At 33.5% G+C, this 26,375-nt stretch overlaps 1 protein-coding gene across 5 annotated transcripts; it reads left to right on the top strand.

Moving 5' to 3' along the window:
- Positions 1-9,751: 9,751 nt before the first annotated feature.
- Positions 9,752-25,446, top strand: LOC136982367 (retinol dehydrogenase 12-like). Of its 5 annotated transcripts, none has more exons than XM_067278843.1 (7): positions 9,752-10,030; positions 10,864-11,004; positions 15,099-15,290; positions 21,908-22,066; positions 23,312-23,431; positions 24,900-25,107; positions 25,300-25,446. In XM_067278843.1, exons 1-7 carry the CDS (start codon positions 9,952-9,954, stop codon positions 25,397-25,399), a joined length of 999 nt encoding a protein of 332 aa, XP_067134944.1. In that variant the 5' UTR covers positions 9,752-9,951; the 3' UTR covers positions 25,400-25,446. The 5 variants fall into 5 exon arrangements, with proteins under 5 accessions (XP_067134944.1, XP_067134945.1, XP_067134949.1 ...); XM_067278844.1 differs by having other exon boundaries at positions 10,867-11,004; XM_067278845.1 differs by lacking the exon at positions 9,752-10,030 and adding an exon at positions 10,154-10,330.
- The last annotated feature ends 929 nt before the right edge of the window (positions 25,447-26,375 follow it).

Raw genomic sequence — 26,375 nt, forward strand, 5'->3', positions numbered from 1 at the left:
GCACTGTTTGGATAGATTAGGAAAAGAATAAGAGAAGTTAAAACAAAACCACATTCTGTAGTAAATACTGTGTAATTTTCATGTGGGGCCCTACATATACATTTATCCCATGAATAAAAGAGAAAAATGTTAATACATTATGTAAAATGTATATAATTAAAGCACAGTATAAAAGCAATTATATATATATATAAAACACGTATTGTTATAAATAAAATAAAATTATTTTGATCAACGTCAGTAATTTAATATATATCGACAAAATTTAAGTAAATTAAGAGTTCTACAATAGTAGATCGATGTCATAATTTTTATAATTTCTAATGCTGGTTATTCTCTCATCTGTGAAGATAAGGTGTGGATTACATCTACATTACTAGAGATGCGTGAGCTTCCGATTGAGACCCGAGATCACGTGTTGTAATTTTAACGAGGTCCGATCGAGAAGCCGAACATTGACTTTAACGCTAGTGGAAATGACAAAATAAAGTGGAACGGGAAAACGGAATATTTCTGGAGGAAAAAAAAATGTTGCGCCAAAGTAGTTAAAATTCTTAAGTGTCGGAAAGGAAAACGCAACGAGCTAGAATGCCAGCAAAAGTTTCAAAGTTCTTGGAGAACTTTGAAACTTTTGCTGCATTGCTCGGTCGAAGACGAGGTGTGCCAAATTCTATATCGACAATTGACTTCACACGGCTCAAATATTTAATATTAAATGAAATTTCGTTAGATTCGAAATTATTTAGATTAACTGACTTTATCTGTCGCTTTTAAAAACATAAGCTTTTGTTTATATAGTAAAGATTATGTAAAAGTACTTTTTGCATTTTATTTATTACTAGCAGATGAGCCCGGCGGTGCTTGGGAAAAAAATAACAAGAAAGATTAAGATTATTAGATTATTTCGTACTTCTAACCCTTATATTATATTATAGTGTTTGATTTATATTTACAAAGGCTATCTTACGTAAGGGTTTATCACACCTAGTGACCAATCTAACACATTTTAAAAATTCTTTATTCCTCTACAGTAGGCTACACAATTTTTAAAATGTGTTAGATTGGTCATTCCGTGTGATAAACCCTTACGTAAGATAGTCTTTGTAAATATAAATCAAATACTATAAGAAACATTAAAACGAAAACCATATAAAGAGTTCGGTTATTTCAGCGTACCATTGTCACTTTTATCGCGACACTCGAACGGTACGAAATGGCATAAATTCAATGGTCAGGTAGACAGGATTTCAGAATTTATCTTAAATTTTTCAGATATAATATTTTCTAATATTAATTCCTGTACCATTCATAGCCGAAAAGCAAACGGTTATCTGCCAATCAATCAAATTTCGCAAAAAAACGGGCCAAATATTTAAACTTGGCACCCTAGAAAACCACTTAAAATGTATTTTGTGCTCGCCGGTGATCTTGTATTATGTAATTTTCCTATTTGAATGCCATCATACCGCTGGTCCGACAGAAAGAAGAGACTGTTGCCGAAGGTGGTTGAAGTAATTCGACCAAAAGTAGTCCTTCTCCCGAGAGTCTGGTCAACGACGACTAATTAATACTGATATACTATTAATATTTGAAAAGTGATCCGTGTTAAAGATGATGTGATGGCCCCGCATGTTGATCGAAGTTGTTAACCTTAATGTCCTAAAGACTTATTCCTTAATCTCGAGAAAAGAGTTAGATAGATGAAAGTCGAGACCAGATTTGGAATGCTTAGGGCGACAGGCCAAGATTAACTATAAACGAACTTCCGGTTTGGAACGGAAGTAACGTTATTTCATTTCAAATTTCCCTTCCAATAAAGTTAGATGACCCACACGACTCTATTGCTAACAGGAAAAGTATGATGTACACCACCACTAAAAGTATTGAGAATATTGTGACGAAAAGTTGCAGCCAGGCATTATGATGATGTCACAATAAATAATCGCTCGTTAGAATTCGTTTGGTTTGTGGCCGCCACGCCAGCGCCAGAGATCCCGAACACTGCCTGGCAACACTTGCCAACGAGATGTTGGCTGGCAACTTGTAAGAAAAAAAGGCGCGAAAGTTCGCGGGTTTTTGCCTGGATGTTGGCCGAGGATGTCGGTGACAGTTCTCACCTTTTTAATAAAGTTTTTTGTTACAGTTCGTGTTTGTCTGCTTAGTTCTAAAGATCAGTAGGATCGAATGACAAAGTGGTGACCCGAACGTGATCCGATTAACGAACTACCTGGACTTTCGACTGAATTGGATAGTGAACAACTCTGTGTCTATGAAGGAACATTTTTAACAGGACATGCAGGTATGATCAGTTTCTGAATCGTAAATTCAATAAGACGACTAAGAGTGCGTGACTCGGGCTAAGCCTAATCAAAGACTATCCCGCTTTCCTTGTACCCGCATAGTTAGGCGCCCGAAATGGCGGAACAGAACGAGTTGGAAATCGGACGTGTACAGGCAAAAATGCCTATCTTCACTAAAACCAACATCAAATTATTTTTTGTGCAGCTAGACGCAGCTTTTGCCATTAATCGGATTACAAGTGAGAACACTAAGTACAACTATTTAATCAATTCCCTGGACGCGGAGATTCTATCTAACGTCAGTGACTTAGTATTTGACCGTCCAGCCGAGGCTCCGTTTACTAAACTCAAAGATCGACTCCTCGAAATTTTTCAGAACTCCGCTGCTAAAGAGGCTAAAATTCTGCTTGAAGATCTGGCGTTAGGGGATCAGAAACCCAGCGTTTTACTCCGTAAAATGAGGGAGCTTTCAGCGGGCAAGATTACCGAAGAATTTCTTAGAAACTTGTGGCTCCAACGTCTCCCCAAAAATATTCAGACAGTTCTGGCTGTTAGCGGTGATGAACTAGACAAGCTAGCCATCCTTGCTGACAAGGTTGCTGAACTTACAGAACCAACCCAACTGGCCAGCATCAACTTAGAAGCCGGAAATCCCGTAATCAAAAATCTCGAAATGCAGATTTTAGAACTCACAACGAAGGTTGCAGAACTTAATGTATCGCGTACTGCTCGTCCCTGTTATCGTAGTAGAGAGAGAAACCGACATGATCCGAATTCGAGGTATCGCATTAGTTCACGCCCTCGAGGAAGAAGCCTCAATCGTCAGGGATATTGTTACTACCATGATAAGTTTGGATCAGCTGCTAGGAAATGTCGTTCGCCGTGTTCCTTCGACCGAACTGCTGATCAGGGAAACGAGCGCAGCCAGCCGCAGTAACGGCCTGTGGGTCCAGCCTGGCTCCTAAATATAGCCGTCTGTTTGTGTATGACAACAAAACTGGCCTAAATTTCTTAATTTATTCTGGAGCAGATTTATCGATCATTCCCAATCGCACTAAGAATCAGCCTACAAAGGTTGAATTGTATGCTGTCAACGACTCTAAAATCTCGACGTATGGAACAAAGGTGCTAGAACTTGACCTGAACTTAAGACGTTCTTTCAGATGGGAATTTACCATAGCTGATGTGCAGAAGCCTATAATCGGTGCAGACTTTTTGGCCAACTTTGGACTCATTCTCGACATCAGAAACAGATTATTGGTCGACCCCCTGACTTCCCTTACTACACGAGGAAGATATTATACAGGACCACCTACTTCAGTCAAAACTATAATCAGCAATTCCCCAATGCAGGATATTCTCAAGGACTTTCCACATCTCACTCGTCCTCGACCGTTTTCAGATAAAGTCAGGCACAGTACTTTTGCTGCCCCACATGTATCATTCTTAGGATATATGGTGTCTTCCCATGGCGTTATGCCACTTCCAGAACGTGTATCTGCCATAACTCAACAGAAGCGACCACAGACACTCAAACAACTGAGAAGGTTCTTAGGCATCTTGAACTTCTATCGTAGGTTTCTACCCCATGCGGCCCATCACCAAGCTCCTTTACACGATCTACTTAAAGGAGCAAAGAAAAACGACCAGCGCGAGATTAAATGGACTGACAATTCGATTCAGGCATTTGAGTCATGTAAGTCACAATTAGCAGATGCCACCTTACTGCATCATCCTTCACCAAGTGCTACCCTTGCACTTCACGTCGATGCATCCGATTCTGCTGTGGGCGCTGCCCTTCATCAAGTTACAGCACAAGGTCTCCAGCCACTAGCGTTCTTTTCCCGCAAACTGAGTAACTCTCAGCGTCAGTATTCTGCATACGACCGAGAACTTTTGGCTGTGTATCTTAACATTTCCGGTTTATGCTGGAAGCACGACAGTTCACCATTTACACAGACCATAAACCATTAACGTTTGCCTTCCAGCAACGACACGATAAGTGTACACCCCGTCAGTTGAGACATCTTGATTTTATAGGACAATTCTCAACAGACATCAGACACATAAAAGGGATCGATAACGTTCCAGCTGATGCTCTTTCCCGTATTGAATCAATTAGTAGCCCATCTATAGATTATAGCAAAATTGCAAAAGACCAACAGCAAGATCCTGAGCTCCAGTCTCTCCTGACTTCAAGTGACTCATCACTTGTACTTAAGAAGTTTAAACTTCCTGATAGTGATGTCGAAATTTACTGTGATGTATCGACAGGTCGCATTCGTCCATACATTCCGCCTAGTTATCGTCGCACTGCTTTCAACACTGTCCATAACCTGTCCCATCCAGGTGTAAGGAGCTCAACAAGATTGGTAAAAGCAAAATTTGTTTGGCCATCCATCAGTAAAGACTGCCAGACATGGTCTCGCACCTGCATTTCTTGTCAACGGTCGAAGATCCAGAGACATGTCGCTAGCCCTTTGGGAACCTTTCCTATTCCAGACGCTAGATTTTTAAATATTCATATTGACATTGTTGGTCCATTGCCACCTTCCAACGGCTCAACATATTGCCTCACAATCATCGATAGATTTTCTCGTTGGCCTGAAGCAATCCCGTTGCCAGATATAGCAGCTGAAACAGTAGCTTCAGCCCTGTACTCAGGCTGGATATCTCGCTTTGGAGTGCCTGCCCAAATAACATCTGACCAAGGACGGCAATTCGAATCTAGCTTATTTAAATCCCTCACTCAACTTTTTGGTACCCAAAGAGTTAGGACAACAGCATACCATCCAATTGCAAATGGCATTGTTGAACGCTTTCATCGTTCACTTAAAACTGCCATCAAGTGTCACTCTACTGAAAGATGGACGGAAGTGCTACCTACAGTCTTGTTAGGATTGCGAACTGCGCTCCGTGAAGACACCAATACTACCGCGGCTGAGATGCTCTATGGCACCAGCCTCCGACTGCCTGGAGAGTTTTTCGTTCCAGGTTCTCAGGACGTCAATCCATGTTCTTTCGTCGAAAAACTCAGGACGATGATGGCAAACTTAAAACCAGTGCCTGTGGTGCACCACTCCTACCGCAACCCATTTATCCACAAAGAACTGCAGTCATGTTCCCACGTATTTCTTCGCAATGATGCTGTACGGAAGCCCTTGCAGCCTCCATACGATGGACCCTACGAAGTCGTGTCGCGTGGTAGCAAGACATTCACTCTATGCATAAAAGGAAAAGAAACTGTAGTTTCTATTGATCGACTGAAACCGGCTTTTATTCTCGCAGCGAGTGAGTCGGACCAGTTACCCCCAACGTCTCCAATGCCAAGACCAGCGCCAACTAAACGTACCACAGACAATCCAGCCCCAACGCGACAAACTACCACACGCTCTGGCCGACATGTAACCTTTCCTGCTCGTTTCGTGTCGCAGACACTGGTGGGGAGTAGTTGTGGCCGCCACGCCAGCGCCAGAGATCCCGAACACTGCCTGGCAACACTTGCCAACGAGATGTTGGCTGGCAACTTGTAAGAAAAAGAGGCGCGAAAGTTTGCGGGTTTTTGCCTGGATGTTGGCCGAGGATGTCGGTGACAGTTCTCACCTTTTTAATAAAGTTTTTTGTTACTGTTCGTGTTTGTCTGCTTAGTTCTAAAGATCAGTAGGATCGAATGACAAAGGTTTATTTGGTTAAGGCGACGGAACACGTGGGCATTCTGCCAAGGAGGATGCATCTCGGGAAGACTTATGTAAAGCTGTTTCCTATTTAGGTGTTACTAACGTGAAGAAAATCCGGAAAACTCCATGTAGCTAGTCCGTTAGCCATGCGCGAATCCACGACCGACTACCGATATTCGGTGGTTTTATCCACTCGGTTACTGGAAGGTACTGTACTTATTGGACTGCAATTTGAAAAAATTGTAGACAAATTCCCACTGTCGCCCGTCGCTGTCCTTCCTTAATCTCGAGAATGGAGTTAGATAGACGAAAGTTGGGACCAGACATGGAAATCGTAAAAGGACCAGATTACCTATTTATGAACTTCCGATTTGTACCGGAAGTCACGTTATTTCAATACAAAAATTTTCCCCCGGACAGAGTTAGATATTAACCGGCACCACTCTATTGCTAACAGGAAAAGTACGATGTACAGGGGCAAAACACTACTACACGCAGGCAAGTGCTACGTGCTACCTGTCTCAGTAATGGCGCATCTATTTCGTGCTATATCATCGTCGCAGTAATTCAGTGATATAATATATATTTTTTAAAATTGTATTTCCTTTTTTTGTAAGAATTATATTTAGTTAATTATTTTGTTATCTTTTTTGCCAATAGATAGCGCTATGTGTAACTCGGGAAATCGAATGTAAATAAAAATTAATTGATTTATAAAAATGCAATCGATATTTTGGGATGGAACATGATCCAAGTTAGAAGATTTTGAACGTAACTACCGAGTTTCGTAGCAATTGGTCGAACGGCCTAGGAGTTTATAGCGAACCAACAAACATCCTCATATATACATATATATATAATAAGTGTATGTATGTATATATATATATAGATGATACAAAATTTGTAATTTGTAAAATAGTGTTTTGTTATATAAAGATGATAAACTTCCATTATCAAACTGTTTAAAATACATAAATATTTTATGTTTCTAGATTTACATCCTCTGCAAGAAACTGCCCTGAGAACATTTATGTATAGTAAAGTACTTTAAAAAAAAATCTACATACATAGTGGAAGACAATTTTTCAACAGAGCATACATCTGACAAGTTATATGAAATGTTTGTCAAGAAATTTTAGTGACCGTATTTATTTTAATGACTTCATTACTTTTTATACTCTTATACCTACTCACAAATTTCTGTAATTTCATTGAATAATATTTCAACATCAGTAATTAACACAATTTGATTTATTAATATTTGTTGTTAAAAGCATGTGAAAAGAAATTTGTTTAAATGACTTGCAGAATGGGATTTATGTTACAGCCATTATTTCTTCTTATTGACGGAAAAATGTTTTCTAAACAGTCTTGTTAATTTTTGGTATGTTATGTAAAGTATTGTTTTTATTTTTAAATTGCTTCTGGAACATTTTCTTCATTAGATAACTACATTTGAAAAAAATCCAGCAAGAAGTTGCTTAACTTTTCCGGCATCGTTTGAAACTGCGTGTGTGGCGGCATCTGTTGATATTTTCTTATTAACTTTTTTTTATATTTTTAATTATTATAAATGGCAAAAAACTTAATTTTGAAGATATAGATGGATTTTATTTTCAAAAAATTGTAAATGCTAATAACGGGTAAAATCATCATTAAGTCCGACCCTACTGGAGATATACACGGTCCCCTTTATCTCCCACCCCCGCGACCTTTAATCACCAAAATTTAACAGCATCGATCACCCTAATAAACAAATCTCGCTGCAAAATTTCAGAAATTTTTGACAAAATGCACGGGAGTTATTAAGCTTCAAACAGGGTGAACAAAATCGTGGCTCCCACACTAACATCCATACATACAGGAAAAAAATTCCCGAAATTTTTTGCATTTCTCGACGTTTCAAGGTCCCCTGATTCTAAAAATGCAAAAATTTTGGTCGATCGCCATACTTTTCCTCATTACATCGTTTATTACTTATTAAAGTAATAAACAAACAGTTTTCCTCAACTGTTGTTTTCTTGGTGTATTTGAAGACACCATTTGTTCTGTCTGTATATCTAGTTAATTTTAATTTCTGATCAGATGAGCAACCTGGTTCATCAGTAATAGCAAAAACCGTGGTTCTCAATCTTTTTGAAGTCGGGAAACATAAACTTTGACATTTTTTCTCCGCGGAACGCTTAAAACACGCCAGCTTTAAAGCAGGTGTAACAAACCTTTTTGAAATCAAGAGCGCGCTCGATCTAGTATATGACGTTATTGGCATTTTCTGATTACATTCCCATACAAAAATTATTTTACATTTTATTGGTTTTTTCTTTTGCAACAATTTTTAATTGTATATTTGATTTTTTCATGAAACACTTGAAGCGGCTTCACGGAGCACCCGAGTTCCGCGGACCACGGATTGAGAACCACGGAGTTAAAGGCTCATCAACTAAAATTGTATTTTTGGCTTTATCAGATGTTTCATTACAGTTTTTCATTCTTACAACCACAAAAAAATTCATAGTTTAACATAATTTGACGTTGAATAATGTTATTTTTTAATAAACAAATATAAATGAATCGTACAGATGTAGAATTAATTTCTGGCTTTAATTTAAAGATGTATTTATTAGTATTTTAATAATACTAAACTTTTCAGCTAAATTATTTTTCATAATCTATTTATATAAAATTTATTTATGTTAATAAATTCTAGGTCCGGTCCAAAGTCGATTATTCCCTCATAACGGGCGAATAGGCTACTTTTCGCCTATATCTCGAAGTATTTTAATAGAGTGAATCTGTACGTAAACCATTGAATCTGTTGAATGGGCCACATTATCGCTCTGGACGATTAGGAATCGAATCCTTGCGAGCAACTGCAGGAATTCGAATATATCGGTCTCCTGTCCTCACCTAAGATGCATTTGATTATAAACTCTCCCAGTTCTTACAAAGCGGGAAGAATTAAAAATGCATACATATCATTTTATATTTTTTTTCATCAATTGGTTTTATCAAAATATTCTGTAAAGATATAAAAATATTTTTAATTTTGTAATTTTACGTGTTTTCAATTTTAAAAAAATCCAGCTTTATCACTGGATCGCACATTCAACTTCTTTGTGGAGGCATTTGATTTAAATAAAGAATTTTTGTTTTTTAAAAATTTACAAAGGATTGTATAACAAATCTGATAAATCCCAATTACCACTGTTTGAGGTTTTTCTGTTAAAAAAAAAGAAAAAAAAACTAATTACCTAACGTTACAGGTTTGTACGTCACACCATGTTAAAATTATATCAATATAATACTAGTAGCCCGGGACGACCTTAGTGGGCGTTCTTTACAAATTCCCATGAGGTACAGTACGTTTGATTCACTTAATATATGAAAGTTTAATGCGCTTAATTTTTAAAAGTTTGATGCATATTATTTTAAGGTTTAAAGCACGTAATATTTAAAAGTTTGATGCGCTTAATATATATAAATATAGGCTATACAATTCTTTATCTTAAAAACTAATCTTAATAAATCAATACACAAACAGCAAACAAGATTACTATATTAGAAAGTGAAGATATTCTTTATTCAAAATAATTGAAATAAATAAAAATAATATACTTCAAAAATCTAGAAAAATCCTTACGTCTTTTTCTGCCCTCCCCCCTTTGCCACGTGGTGGGTCCGACTCGGTGGAGAGGAGGTGTGTAAATCAGGGTGTGTATCGGGTTAGGGACGTTAGTGGATACCGTTACAGACGTGACACGACAATGGCTTATATATTTAGATTGTGCAATGAAGACATTAATGTTTCTTCGTATTTTCTTTTCCACGTAGCAAAAACTAGACTTACCAGTATTTCCATCTAGTGGCGACGTATCATGTTTTTAAAAGATAGACGTTTTTTTTTTTTTTTTTAAATCTTATTTGCAGTTAGTCACATGGAACATAATCAGGTTACAGATAAAAACTAAACAGTCATGGATATTTTTCGTTCTCTCGATTTTAGGAACTACTTCACAAATAATCCCATTCAAACAACAATAATTGTACTTACTGGTAAGTAAAGATTTCTTTAAACATTTTACCTTCAATTATAGTGGTGAAAATCAATTCAATTTTTCTAATCGCAAGTCAACATCTAAATTTAGAATGTACTTTGTGCTAAATATATCTGCCTTTTAGAAGTTGTTATCCCGATAAACAGACGTCTAATATTTATGTATTAAAAGAATAAATGGCAATTAGGCTATTGTTAAACGATTATTGTACAATATTTGCGAGGCCTTCTAAATAGTGTCTCCAACTCGAAATTATCGAGACGTTTAATGTCTTCGAGAGAGATCCAATGCTATTTTAGTTAAATCTAATGTTGCTTTTCTAAAAGGTTATTTTGTATCTGATAACGTATCATTCAACTCCGGATAATAAAAATTTGATTTGGATATTAACAGAAGTGTTTAAAGAGAATCCTAAAAATTAAATTTATGAACTTGATAATTTTTAAAATAAACTTTGAAAATAATTTATTAATTTTTAATTATTTTAAAATGATACACTTCATTCTTCACTTTAAAAAAATTATGTAGAGGATCAAATGAAAATTTACGTTATAGGACAATAAAATTGTATTATTTGATGAAACAAAGTAACGAGAAACGTTAAAATATGTTGATAAAAGGCAGAGATTTACTCAATTTTTTCATGTTTGCATTAATCATTTACGTTTTGTAAATATTCAAAATGGTGAATGTTTATATTAATTATTGAAAAATCCACAGAAAATCTGTTGTAAAATGAGAAAAATGATTTTTCTAAGTGTCATTTAAAATAATTTTTGCACAAAAAATCGGATGTATTCTAACGTTAAAATTTTTATTGTAATATTTCAGCAGCTAGCGTTGCTTTATTAAAGAAGTGGTTATCTGGAAAATCCTGTCATAGTTTTAATAGATTGGATGGTAAAACTGTTATCATTACGGGAGGTAACACAGGAATTGGAAAAGAAACGGCAATAGACCTGTCCAGAAGAGGTTTGTATATTAATCTTGTATAAAGCATAATATATAAATTTTAATTATTATTATTATTTTTAATTAAAGAATATTTCTGAGTACAAGGTGATAATTATATTTTCATTTAAATAAACACAAATTTATGTCATTTAAATGTTTTTTATACATTTTCTTTTAATTTCAATTAAATAGACAGGAATCAATTTGTATCTCAATTAAACTCAATAATTTTTATTATCGAATTGAAGTGCAGTAATTAATATTACGTAACCAAATAAATAATGTTGTTTTTACTTTTCCGGTTGTTATATATACTAACAGAAGGAAAGTACGGCGATCGGTCAAAAAAATGATCCCCAAGTTTTTACATTCTCGGACTCGGGACACCTTCAAATGTCGAGAAATGCAAAAATATTCGGGGGTTTGTTTCTGTATGTATGGATGTTAGTGTGTGGGGGGCATGGTTTTGTTTACCCTGTTTGAAGCTTAATAACTCCTGTGCTTTTTGTCGAAAATTTCTGAAATTGTTCACGGAGTTTGTTTATTAAGGGGATTGATGCTATTAAATTTGGTGATTAGAGGTCTAGGGCAGGGGTGGCCAACAAGTCGATCGCGAAGCCATTTTGGTCGATCGCTCGCGATGTCTTGACTTAATGTGTTACACTTGTAACCGAACGCAACGTGTGAACGTAACTCGCAAACGCAACAGTATGCATGCAGTTATTACGCGACTCCTAGAAAAACACAGCCATTTAGCTTGAATATTCGGTACTGTCGTACGTCAACCGAGAAAAATATCCCAGTATCATCGAATATATTTATTCCTATTTCGGATCTACATACCTGTGTGAATCGGCATTTTCATACTTAAAGTTAACGAAGAATAAACAACGTTCTGTCCTGACTGATTACCATACTGAAGACTCATTATTACCATCTTTGTCAGGATAAATACCTAATTATGACTCCTTGCTTAGAGACACACAAACTCAATCCTCCCATTAATATTAAGGTAATAAAATAAATTCTAAATCTGTCTTTATCTGTAGCTAATTTGAATTAATAAATATTGTTAATAATTACTCATGTTATTTAATTTCCCTGGACGTGAGTTTATTGGTCCGTTAAATAATTATGTTATTTTTTACGTAGGTAGATATACAGGGTGTTTCAGTACGAGGTGCACTCCTGCGAGTTATTGATAGATTAGCAAAAAATAAGTCTAAAAACGATAGATTTTCCTGGCTAAAAAAAACTCGCGAAAGTGAAATCTTATAATCAAATTATCAGCCATACTGTGCATTTTTATAACAACTTTTTCATATTTACGAACAAATAGTATCACAACTTATACATTGCAATTGATAAATATATATATATATATATATATATATATTATATTTTAGATTACTAAAAATCTATCTTGTAAAAGAGTCGAAAAATCGAATTTTTTAGGTACCGCCTGTACGGAATGAACTCGTAGCTGCAAATATCAAAAGTTGAGTCTGGAAATTTATTTTCATTATGAACCTATATCTCGAAAACTTAATAAGTGATTTAAAAAATAAAAAATAGTTTTAAACATATATTTTGCTTATCTACCCATACCCCGTGGGAGTACACGTTGTACTGAAACAGTGTATAAACATAGTACGTATTTCACACCTTTCCCTCCCCACTTAGACTATGCCTATGACAACAAGTCGATCGCGACATATTTTTAAGATAAAAAGTAGCTCTTATGTACACAAAAGTTGGCCACCCCTGGTCTACGGGGTGGGGTGATAATGGGGGTAGTGTGGATCTCCAGTAGAGTCAGACTTAAATGAAGATTTTACTCGTTATTAGCATTTACAATTTTTTATAAAACCCATTCTATCCTCAAAATTAAGGTTTTTGCCGTTTTATAATAATTAAAAATATAAGTTTTTTAAAATAAAATACTGTATGATAACAGATGGCGCCACCAAATGTCTCCGAGAAATTAAGCAACTCGTTGCTGGATTTTTTAAAATGTGTTGGAAAAAACTTGATTTTTTTTTGTTTAAAATAATTTTATTCATCAAAATATTTACCTTCACATTCAATTACACTCTCTCAATGGAGAACAGCTTGAAAATATCATTTTTAGCATTAAAAATTGAGTTATTTCATCTTTTAAAGCTAAGTATTTGTAAATTGTTTTTCATATGATTATCCAAATATAATTTTAAAAAATATGGTAATTTGACAGATTTAGTCAGCAGAATAGAAAGGATGAGGTAAAAGTTCCCATCCCAATTGCATTATTCTGTTTCTTGTAATTGCTGCAATGTATGGGTGAACGTTATCTTGTAAAAACAAAAACACCTTGAAGATTCTCCAAATATGGCTGTTTTAGCCTTAATTTGTCACGTACTCTGTAACTGCTCATTGTATACAAATTTGCTGTAAGTGTTTGGCCAACGTTCAAGTATTCGTGACAAACAGATTTTTTTTTCTTTTTTTTCCGGAGTCATTCAAATCATTTATTAAAATGGTATTTTCAAACTGTCCTCCTACTTAGAAAGTGAAATGGAATGTGAAGGTAAATATTATGATAAAGAAAATTATTTTAATCAAAAAATACAAGCATTTTTATTCACGTTTCATGAACGACAGTATTCATTTGGTTACCTGATATAATGAAGTTGAATGATAGAAAGATTCACATGCTTTGTTTGTTTATTAAGAATATTACAAAAATTATATATATACTGTATATATATTCCACATTCCTTGTCATTCTCAGCAGATTCGGCGTCTAATCTGCTCTGAGTATGTAGAAATTTCTCACGTGAAAAACCCCGTTTTGCAATCATAAAATTATCTTAAAAAACGATTTATTCTGAACATTCTGCTTAATAGAAAAATAAATAAATCTTGGATTTCTCAGGTTAATTTATTGGCTTTTAGGAGAAAATTTTAGATCTAATTAGATAAGTCGTAAGAACAGCAGTCATTGGTACTAGGAGCAACAATAATGATAATGACACCTTTAAACCTCCATCTCCTAGAAATTCCTAGACTTAACAGAAATGCTATGTTTCACTTATAGAAAAAAAAATTAATAAACACAATAAAAAATACAGTATACAAAAAGTTTTCGTATTGTATATCATTAATTTTATTATGAAAATTCATCATTCTGAATGCAGATTTAATAAAACCGAAAGTACTTTTGCAAATAATAGAAATATTTTTAGGAAATTGTAGAACAACAATTTTCTTTTCAAATAACAAGTTTTAAAAATTGTTCACTCGATAAATGATTTTCGTGTTTCTTACAATAATTGACAATAATATCGAGTCCATGAAATATAGCCTCAAAGTGGATATAAATGACGATGCCTATAACTTTTGTATTAGTAAAATAAATACTAAAAACATTATAAAATTTTAAAAAATGTGTAAAAAATTAGCATATATTTGAAAAACGGTCGAAAATTACGAATTAATACAGACACTTTATTTCATAAATATGCTTATATGTTTTTCTGTGTAATTGGGTCCTCTTCCATAACTGAAACTAAGTTTTAATATATAAAAAAATAACTCATTTAGTTGCTTAATTTATTGTAATGTCCGATCTTTACTTAGAATGTTATATTTTTATCTAACTGGATAGAAAATGATGAACTAAAAACTGGCCGAATGAAACTGTCTTGCAGAGTCTAATGTCTCAAACCCAAATATTAAATTTCAAATAAAAATATTAAACATAATTTAATCTTTTTTTCAGTTATTCAGATGTTATTTGTATCTTAATAAGTTATATTGAATATTTTTTAGAATTTTCAATAATAGTAAAATAGTATTTTAGATATAACATTTATAATATGAAATAATTAAAACATAACTTATGTCTAAGTTTTATTTACGATTTATATACTGTACTTGTCAAGTTCAAAATCACTTGTTTCTTTGTAAAAGAAACCAAAATTGATTTTAATTAACTTTTTAATTCTGAGTGGAAAAATCAATCTTTCCAACCTCTAAAGATCTGTCTTCGAGTTTACTATCAAATTAAAAAAAACACTGATTTTAATAAACTGTTTAATAAGATTTTAAGAATTTAACTGAAAAATTTCCAGGTGCATCAATTATACTCGCCTGTCGAGATGTAAAGAAAGGAAAAGATGCGGTTAAAGATATTCAGTTTATTACCGGAAATAGCAATATCAAATTTATGCAACTCGACCTTGCTTCATTCAATTCTATTCGTAGTTTTTCCGAAGAAGTACTGAAATCCGAACCACAAATACACATTCTCATCAATAATGCAGGTAAAGTTTCCTTTCTTGTTTTTCACAAACATTTAATATTTACCATTTATTTAATTTTTGATGATATTTGTACAACGTTATATCATATATCTAATTTTTTTATGATTTAGTAACTTATATTACTTATACAAAAATATAGATGTGGATGGATTTTTATATTTTCTCCACCTTTACCTAATGAATGAACAAAATGAATTATATTTTCTGTACTTTGGTAGCACTTTCACTGTTGTAATAATATTACATAATTAGTCTCGTTCACTTATTTGGAAATCATATTCGATATGATATTTGATCGAGATGGCAATCTTACAATAGCAGGACGACCTCAACCTGGAAAAAGGAGAAAGTTTCTTGAGAATTCCAAGTGTTCTAAGCAAATTGCCACTCGACTTACCACGATACATTAAGACCAGTATGACCCTGCTATGCCCTGGATATCCTGGATACACGTTATGACGTCGTGTGCGAGTCACAATTACAGAATTTCACAAGATACACGAATTTTTTAGTTATTAAAATTTGAAATATTAATAAAAACACTTGTTTTACGCGTTCTTATAAATATTTTATCTTCGCCTAATGCATCTCTTTCTATTTAATTTTATATTTTCTGAATTACTAAATCAAAATCTATTTTAAATACAAAAGTAATTGCGGATAACTTATATTACGAATGTTCTTCAGGGCTGTCGATATGGGAGAGCTGGGGATTTTTCCACGGGCCTAAAGAAAACTTATGGGTCTGTAGTGGTGCCTATCATTATAAAATGATTGTTATTTTTACTAACAGAATATAAAATTCTTAATACTGCGTTTTATTAATAGGGAAACGTTCCACGTATTAAATCTGTTCAAAAAACATTGGCTAAAAATGGCCGGGCCATATACAAGCTCTCGGTGACCCTGACGTTCTCGTAGAGGACGAAAGTTCGTTTGATTTAAAAAAGACAAACTGAAATTATTATAATTATTAAATCCAATAATTTGATTATTTCCGGCGTTATTATTGTTAAAATTTAGCTGAATTCCTGAAACTTGTCAAGGGTATCTCGCGCCCACGTGCAATTCCTATTTGTGTGCTCTTTATGAACTAGTGCGAATTAACCGTGAATTCTTAGTTTTAATCATCACCAAAACTTTTGAATTGAGATTAGATAGTGTGTAAGTTTGGTAATGTTCTTACATAATAATCTCAGTTTTTTTCCTCGCTATCAGGGCCACTTTCGCAAACGCTTGATCATGCAATATAAATCCATACAAATATATAATGTCAGCGTTAACACCTGGACCGTTGGAGCTCGCTTACTTTTTTAATATAATGTCTTATTTCATTTTTTTGTCACTTCATAATTTCATTGTCAATTAGGCACGTAATTAGGGATTGAGAGTCTATATGTAGAGAGTGAACAATTCCTCTGTGGCAACCATATTTCAGCCAAAACAGTCAAATCTGCTCCAGCATAGGTGCTATATTTCTACAATTAGCTAATCATAAGGCACGAAAAGTTTTTTATGAAATTCATACGTATAGTTATCGTAAATTAAATCATTTTAATTTACTTTTCGGGTTTTTTTAAATTTTAATTTTATTATTTGAACGAAGTTAACAAGAAAGTTCACTTAATTATTTTTCCTCAATTTCGGTGATTTTTGAATATCGTGAACAGCATGAAAAATAACAGCCTTTGAACAGCCTTCATTCTCATAAATTTGACATTGAAAATTGATGTGATACTTTTTACTTTTTCTAGAGAAATAGAAAGCATTATCACATAATTCATCTGTCTGTTACGCGTCTGTAAGGCTTCCGATCTGAACTACAGCCGAGTGACTCAGTCGGCATCGTGTAGTGGGTTTAAGGAAGTAATTAGCAACTTAAATCCTCACTGATAAAACAAAAAACAACATTTAATTACTGGACTAACTTCTACAGACACACTCAATTCTATATATGAATGATACTTCCGACTTACTGATACAGACATACAATACTTATATGTTAAACTAGGTCTAATTGTACTGTACAATGTTCGTTTCAGAATCGCACTCTACATCATACTCAAGTTCTACTCTCCGCGGTCCGAAAGATGAGATACTTACTCGTAGATGGGAGTCTTGGCCTCGGTACTTAGGCGATTTGCGGAGAAGACAACTTCCAGGCGGTTGGACGTTTTGAATGGAGGTTGAAGGGTGGAGATGACCGTGGGGTCTTTCATCCTGTCTCGCAGTTTTTAGACTCGGTTTTCTCTACGTCCTTGGACCGAAACTGGTCGTTGACCTCCTAATCCGAGTGCTTCCCCGTCTGTAACATCAGAAGCGAGAGGTACCATCGGGTTGACGGTGAGTCACTCTTTTAAGTTCGAAAAGTCCATCTCCCTTACTAAGTGGCTTTTATCCTCGAAATAACTCATTACTGTAGATTCCATCCGCTGAAATGTGTTATATTCCCCAAGATGGCGAGTCGGCTAGCTCTTCCATTACATTTGAACTTTCATAGTGCATGATTCACTCCCATCTTTACACGTCCCAGGTACTATTTAAAATTAGTAAGTCTAGTTATAGTTGTGGAAAGAGAGAAAATAAAAATTTTCTATTGGTGGCAAGACTTTTTCTTTTTGAGATTGAAAAAATAGCTTAGTTAATTTTCTTTTATTACATTTAAACACACAGTTCCATTTAAAATTGTGTAAATATGGACATATTTTGAAAAAGATTTTTGAATAAATCATGCATTTTAAATTAATTTTATAGTCTTTGGAAACAGCTTTTGCTTTTACATCAGCTTTTTGATTTCCAGAAATGAATTAATATCCTGTAATAATATGAAATTAATTCTATTATCAACATCTTTCACGGCATTTTCTTACTTTACAGAGACTTTTAATTTCGAAGTGATTTCGTGATTGATCTGGAGACACTGTAAATATTGAAATTTTTATAAATACTCATTTGTATGTAAATAACTTTTATTAATCTCTATCTCAATATTGTAAAAGTATGCAATTATAATGCAAATGATATTAATCACAAAAAAGTTCCACCATAATATAGAGCAGCGCTGTCCAACTTATCATAGCCCGCGGGCCATATTTTCTTCACCAAACATTTCGGGGGCCAAGAAGGTTGATAAATGAAAAGTCAGTTTATGTTAATTAAAAATATATTTTATTTATACTAAAAAGAAAACTTTAAAATATTCGTAACATATTAATGAGAACATTGTGGCCGTAATTGTTTAGCAACAATATCTTTTATGTCCACATCAATATTTGTTGTGGCAAGTCTAATTATATCTTCAAGAGTGGAATCTTTCAAACTGTTTCTATATTTTAACTTTATATATTTCATATCGGAGTATGCACGCTCGCAGATATATGTACTTCCGAACATTGATACAATTTGAAGTCCAAAATCTCTCAATTTTGGATATTTCTCTTTATCTAAAAATTTGAATATTTCTATTCCAGTTACTCCACGAGATGTAAAAAATGGGTCAGCCTGCAGGTCGCATAATCCTATTTGATATTTAAGATCAACGGAGTTGATATCAATATTAATTGGATCACAAAATAAATCAATAGACGGTTTAAGATCATCAAATTGAGAAAATCTTTCATTGAAATCTGTAATTAGCATATCCAATTTTGGTAGAAATATTTTAAAATTCGCTTCTATATTACATTCTTTCATTTCTTCATAGATCTCTTTGCAAGATTCAAAATGAAATAAATTATTTTGCTCCAAATTAAACCTTAACAATTTTAATTTGTTTCTAAATCCAGTAACATATTTATAAAGGCAACACACATTTTGATCTTGTCCTTGCAAGGATTTATTCAAAATATTTAAATAATTTGTAATGTCCGTTAGGAAAGCAAGCGAATAAATAAAATTTTTATCAACTAAATTTGCTGTCAAATTTTCATCGACGGCAATTTCTGTGAGAAAGAGATGAACTTGTTTTCGAAGTGTAAAGAATCTCCTCAAGCACTTTCCAGCACTTAACCAACGAACGTTACTATGTAAAAGCAGATCTCCATACTCAGTTTCCAATTCATCCAAAAATGTTTTAAATTTTCGGCGTGTAAGAGAACGATTTCCGCCGCAAATTAAATTAGTAATTTTGCAAACCTTGTCCATTATGTCTTTTAGTTGTAGGGATAAACCACATAATGCCTCCTGATGGATAATACAGTGTAACATACGACATGTTATTCCTTCTTTTTGCAAAAGTCCCGCGAGCCCAATATTTTTGCTCGTCATAGCTCTAGCACCGTCGGTTACAATAGCAGTGCACTTGTCAAATCCGCCATACTGCTCTACTGCACATTTTAATTGTTTGTAAATATCTTCACCTTTTGTTGTTCCGTGTAATGATTGTAATTTTAAAAGTTTCTGAATAATTATAGTTTTCATTTACAGTTCTTATAAAGATAAGCATTTGACTTGTATCGGAAATGTCTGTGCTTTCATCTAATGCTACCGAAAAATAGCAGCAACTATTGATTAGGTTTTCTAATTTATTAGTGACATGCATGCTAATCTCGTTTACACGTCGGCTTACAGTCTGGTGAGAAAGTGATACTGTTTGAAATTTTCTTACCATTTCGTTGTCATTAAATGCTTGAGCCATTTTTATGGCACATTTTAAAATTAATTCTCCATCCAAAAATGGCTTCTTTGCCTTTACTATTTCTAAACAAACTTCAAACGATGCAGCTACAGATGCTTCTTGAAATTTTGGTTCTTGATTAAAATAATTCGTTTGATGATCCAGCTGCTTTTTCATTTTTTTCACTAGTGGTATTTTCATGTCTCGCGTGTACGAATGATACTTTTTTCATGCATGGAAAGATAATGGCGCTTTAAGTTATATTCTTTACACACAGCTATGATTTGTAAACATTCCAAACACTGTGGTTTACCATTCTTGTTCAGAATAAATAAATAATCTATCTCCCAGCGATCTTGAAATTCTCGATTTTCGAGGTCTATTTTTCTTTTATTAGTAGCACTCATATTCAATAATTATTTTAATTAATAAATAAATATGAAATTAAGTTAATAATATTATAACACAGTCACCCCTCAACAAATTCTAGACAAGACTGCGCTCGCACGATTGCATGAATCAACCAAATAGCGCAGGGTAGTGTGCGCATCACGTGCGCCAATCATAGATAAACAACCAATCACAAATATAATATGTGGCGCCAACGTTGAGCTAACCATCATCAGACGTTAAACGGATTGCTGCTGTATTCAGCCAGGTTAAGTGAAGTTACGCAAACTAAATAGTACCTACTTTAAATTCAAATTAGATTTAAATTTTCACATAGTAAAATAATTTTAATATTAATAATAATAATTTAGTAACATAAATTTATTCATAGTAAAATGTACTCGCGGGCCGTAAAAATAATTTGGCGGGCCGTATACGGCCCGCGGGCCGCCAGTTGGACAGTCCTGATTTAGAGGACTCTTCATAATAATAATAAGTCAGAAAGTGTTTTGTCTGTCATCGAAGTTCGTGGCAACCTCACGATCATGAAACGTGAATTTTTGCAAATATGTACAGTACAATTATGTCGTGACGAAGCCGAAATTTTGAAATTCGATCTATGGACTGAGATATTTCAGGTCATATTTTGCCATGTAAAGCCTATGGACTTATGGTCGTCACGCACTACAAATCAATCGAGTTTACGATTGCTGTCGATTTACATTAATCTCTATGACTGCTTTTTCTTTTGATCTTTACGACGGGTATTTAACATGCACGATGTCGTGACGAAATTAACTTTTGAAAAGTCGCACATATGTGTCCTGCAGCCGCACATGTGCATCTTTTAACGGTAGCTGGAGTTGGTAGGCTGCTGCAAGCACAAATGGGTGTTTCAAACATTTCTTGACGTCTTTGTCGACTTTGACGAAGGACATGCACGTCCCCTCGTATCTGCGGGTTTTAAACTGCTATATACAGAATGTTAGAAGCATATAACCACATTTGTGTCTTTGCGTCAAGTCAAAACAGGAAAATCTACGCCGCGAAGCTCAGTTTCCTTTTCCTAGAAAACGCTTAGTGTATTCTTGCTTAATGAAGTAATTTACTTGTCCCTTTAACTTTCTCTGAATACATTCTGATTATCCATTTTATAATGTTTGCCATTATATTGAATACGCCAGGTCAGTTCGTATTTGCATTAGGAAATGTTCAAATGAAACAACTTCTAAACATTTTATAGAAATATGTGATAAAATATGGAAAAATTTTTGCATTAATACAGAACAGTATCTTACTAAACTGTGATTTTATTGGGAATCTTTTCATTGCTATTGCAACGAGTTCGCTTCTCAATCTTACAATTTGTGAAGTAATTTTTTCAATAGTGATTATAATCTGTTAAAATTAATTCTCAAATAATTGCAAATCTCTCCTGTAATTTGCAATGCATGGTTTTATTTTTGAAATCTTAACGTTAAATTCTTCAACGGAGTGTTATACTTCTTGCGTTCTGAATAATGTTTGTGATAAAAATATTATTCTTGTGCTGTCAAAATAACAATAGTAAATGAACATTTTACTCAATATACTGTGTATTTTCTATAAACAGGGTTAGGAGCTACTCCGTTCCAGAAAACTCAAGAAGGTTATGAAATGCAATTCGGTGTAAACCATTTAGGGCATTTTCTTTTGACTTTATTACTTTTGGATCGCATTAAAAGTTCAGCTCCTGCACGAATCATTAATGTTTCATCAATGGCTTATAAATGTATGTTGATTTCTAATATGTTCTATTTTTAAATTTTATTTTTAATAACATTAAGAGTTTTATAAATTAAAGCATATTACAATAAACATTTTTAGGATACATTTTTTAAAAATTGACAATATTTTAAGTAAATGTAAAATATGAGTGTGCCAATTCGTTTGAAAATGAAGCTTCGTTTTATCCAAGGGACATTACAGAAATTTCTTCTGATTCTAAAAAATATTGTCTATACAAAATTAAGATTGATAAATGAATTCTTTCGTTAGAAGAAATACATTCCTTTCGGAACTTTTATGCACGTGTATGATAAAATAACGATGAAACCGCAATCATATCCATTAAAATTAGCTTATCCATGAACTAAATAGGTTCATTTTCTGTGATAATTAAAATATTATACTGTGCAAGATACTCGTGTAATTTAGTAGTAGAGAGCGCTCGTTTAAATATTTATTTAAAGGGTGTACAAATTTGATGTCTGGGTGGTGCGTGGAGAGATGGTTCGCATTTCTGAGAAGGATCTCACTCTCGAGGAATAAAATTGAATTAGGGAAGACATAAACTTGAAAGTTACACATGGGGGCCGTTTCGGGGTGACTCTGGACTCTGGGAACAACCGGGGCAAGGCGGGAAGTGCTGCTAACAGGTCCGAAGGTAGTAGACAAAAGTTTGAACGTTACTCAGTGGATGGGAAGATTACACGGTTAGGAATGTTGCACGTGCCAATATGCAATGTATCGAATTTACAATACGTGACGTGTTACAACAATATGGAAAGTGTAAGCAGTTTGCGGAAATTCCAATAATCTGTTCGGGAAAGAAGATCGTGTTGTGACCACATACTCGTATATATTCGGTGAAAGAAAAAAATATGACTGCGATCAAATGGAAAAAAAAAAATGCATGGTAAATGTTGTAGCCGAGTATTACAGAGGAGTCTCTTACATTGTCGAGAAAGTGTTTACTTATGATAAGGAATGAATAAGCGTGAAGAAATTTCATTAAATTTTTCTTAACTCATTAGCCATTCTTATGTTAAAATAATAGTATTCTGATCAGCATAATCTGTATTATTAATAAGGTTTATATTGCATTCTATAGTAGAATGTTGACGAATTGGTGTGATAATCTTACATATGTGCATATTCAAACTGAAAATTGAATATTGTATATTGTGTAACATTTGTGAGTTTGTTCAGTATATTAATATAGAATTAAGATATTATTTTGATTCTTTCATTTCAGATGGGAAGATAAAGTTTGACGATTTAAACTCCGAGAAGGATTATAAACCCATACCAGCATATTGTCAGAGTAAATTGGCCAATATTTATTTTACACGCGAATTAGCCAAACGTTTAGAGGGTAATATAAATATTTCAATTATTTCGCTACTTATCACTGATAAAACAAAAATATAATAATGTAGTAATAGCGTAGATAAGCGAGGACTTTTGGTCTACAGCAACGAAAAGCACTTTTGAAATATATATTTTTTAACTTAAATAATGAGGGAAATAAAAATGTCGATTTTTTCTGTTTGCCTTTCTTGTTAAAACAAGAAAGGCCGAAAAACACGTTTTTAACAACAGAATATTAGGCAAGTAGCTCTTTCTTTCATACCAGTTCTAGAGAATTGTTTTTCAGGATTTACAGAATTTTCATGTGTACATCCTGTACAAATGATTCATTGAATTAGCAATATTAATATTTGTATTTCCAATGAGAAAATATATTATGAATCTTATTAATGTATAGCAGAAAAATAATTTTCAAAATTAAGTTTTAACGATGAAATAATCTTATATACGAAAACACGATTGTATTACTCAAATTTTGCAAAAAAAGTCTACTATTTCACGAAACCACAAGCTGCACGTTAACCTAACAATCCAATTTCTGTGGGAAGTTAGGTTCGAATATTATATAGTCCCTATTATTTACTATAGTGATCTATTGTTAACCATCGGTAGAGAATTTCATCGTTCTTCATGAATTAAGTCCGATCCAATTGTCTAAACTGTCTTAGTCTCTCGCCTTAACGAGTGAGTCAATAAGTTTCGTTACTTGAATGTACAGTACAACAAATTAATTCGCTTTCAAAAAATTTGTCTAATTGAATGTGATTATTTGCTTTTTTGATTTCTTTTCCGCGAGTTCATTAAGAGAGACTATTTCGATCCCATCATGATTTCCGTAGACTCGCAATGGAATGCCACCCATGAAAATTTGTAAGGATGTCATTGGGTCTCGAACCATATCCATCAGATTCTACTATCCGACCGTCTTTTTTAGACACAAAATTTTAAAATTTTTAGCTATAATAATATATTAAAATTATATTATAAAAAAGACGAGCTTACTAAAATTTACAATTAAATATAGTACATACGACACATTTAATAAATTATAAATTAATGGCAGGTTATCTAACGGATAGTAGATACTCTATTGTGATGAAGAAACAGATAACGAGGTTTAGGCTAAATTGTGTTATATCAAGGAGAGGCGGAGCGCCTCTCCTTGATATCCGGTGTGTACAGTCTGTAATCAGCCACGTAGATATAGTGAATGGTGTTTTCACATGTTTTGTAACTATGGAAATGATATGTACAGCGAGTACATAAGAATGTTGCGCGGTAACTCAAACTCAAACTTTTGTGATTTATTTAAATTTAATAAGAGGTTTGAATCCTCTAACTAAATAGTTTGAGTTAGAGGATTCTTTTTGTTTTGTTCATGTATTTAATTATTGTCAAATAAAGTATTCATTCATTCATTCAAATTATAAATTTTTAATATTTGTATGAAAGATTTTTATTCTTTTTTTCAGGCACAAATGTAACAACGTATTGTCTTCATCCAGGAGTAGTAGACACTGAACTTGGAAGATATTTAAAAGACTCGTCGGGATTCCATTATACGATAGCTTTTTATATAACTTCGAAGTTGTTTTTCAAATCAACAAAACAAGGAGCACAAACGACGATTTATTGCGCTGTTGCCGAGGAACTCGCAAACGAATCGGGTCATTTTTATACGTAAGTACAAATCGAAAAATATACCGCTTTATAAAGAGCACTCCAAATTAGAAGACAAAGAGACTACTTTAAAGACTGTACTGTACATGGTGAATTACAAGATTATTAATTTTATTGTAATATGGTTGTATGCTCATTGTAATATGTTTTTATACAATTTTTTTTTTTTTTTTTGTTTTCCCCTATATGCAGAGAATGTCGAAGGTCAAGATTAAATTCAAATGCAACAGATGACACAGTAGCTGAAAAATTATGGAAAATTAGCGAAGAAATGACTGGAATTACAATATAAAAATATACTTTACTAGAATATTTTTTATTGTGCGATATGGTAAATAATACATACAATATAGCTTGTAGCTACTTTAATGCTTTATTAAATTCAATTAATATAAAAAAGGATTATTTTTTGTATTTTATCAATATAAATATTATATGTATATACATTTAATAAATGTATATAATTTTATAAAATCAATATTTATGTTTACATTTTTTAAAATCATACTTAAGCATCTGTATTTTCGTTTATTTAAAAATACAGTGGTGCCTTGTACTTCGAATTTAATTTATTCCAAGAGGCGGTTCGAACTCCGAATCAATTTTTCCTACTACAAATAATGGAAAGTGAATTAATCCATTCCAAGACCCTAAATAATACCAATTTTGATGAACTTAAAACAGAAGATACACATAATTTAAGGTAAAAATAACACAATTAAATGCCTAACAATAAACTAAAGCTTGAAAACCATAAATAAAATAGCTAAATACTGCATAATAAAATGAAAATTTCATTTACTAGTCGGACATGCGCTTAGGAGTGAATCATCGCGGTAATTGGCTGCAGCTGTCACGTAATTTTGACGTCACTGACACTTTTCCTCTAGAACAGGCCTGGCCAACCCGCGCGGCCCGTCACGTTAAATTGTGTGGCCCGCTAAGCGATATTATATTTATTAAAACTTTTGTTTCCCGTCGTGTATACCAAAATAATTAAATAAATGAAAATTTGCGTGTGTCATTGTTATAATGCGCAAGTGCTCTTGGTATAATAATAAAATCTTATTCATTTCGTATTTGTTTTACTTTTTTAAAAGCATGTTTGCCTAAATTATGGCCCACCGTAATGTTACGCGTGATCAAAGTAGCCCACGAAACAATTTGGGTTGGCCAGGCCTGCTCTAGAAGCACGTGATTGTAAGAGTCGACACAAAAATAGCCCAGCAAATTTAGTAGGAAATTTTTTCTGGGACAATATCATGATG

The sequence above is a fragment of the Centruroides vittatus genome, unplaced genomic scaffold (genome assembly GCF_030686945.1).
Source record: "Centruroides vittatus isolate TY-2023 unplaced genomic scaffold, ASM3068694v2 contig_824, whole genome shotgun sequence".
NCBI lineage: Eukaryota > Metazoa > Arthropoda > Arachnida > Scorpiones > Buthidae > Centruroides > Centruroides vittatus.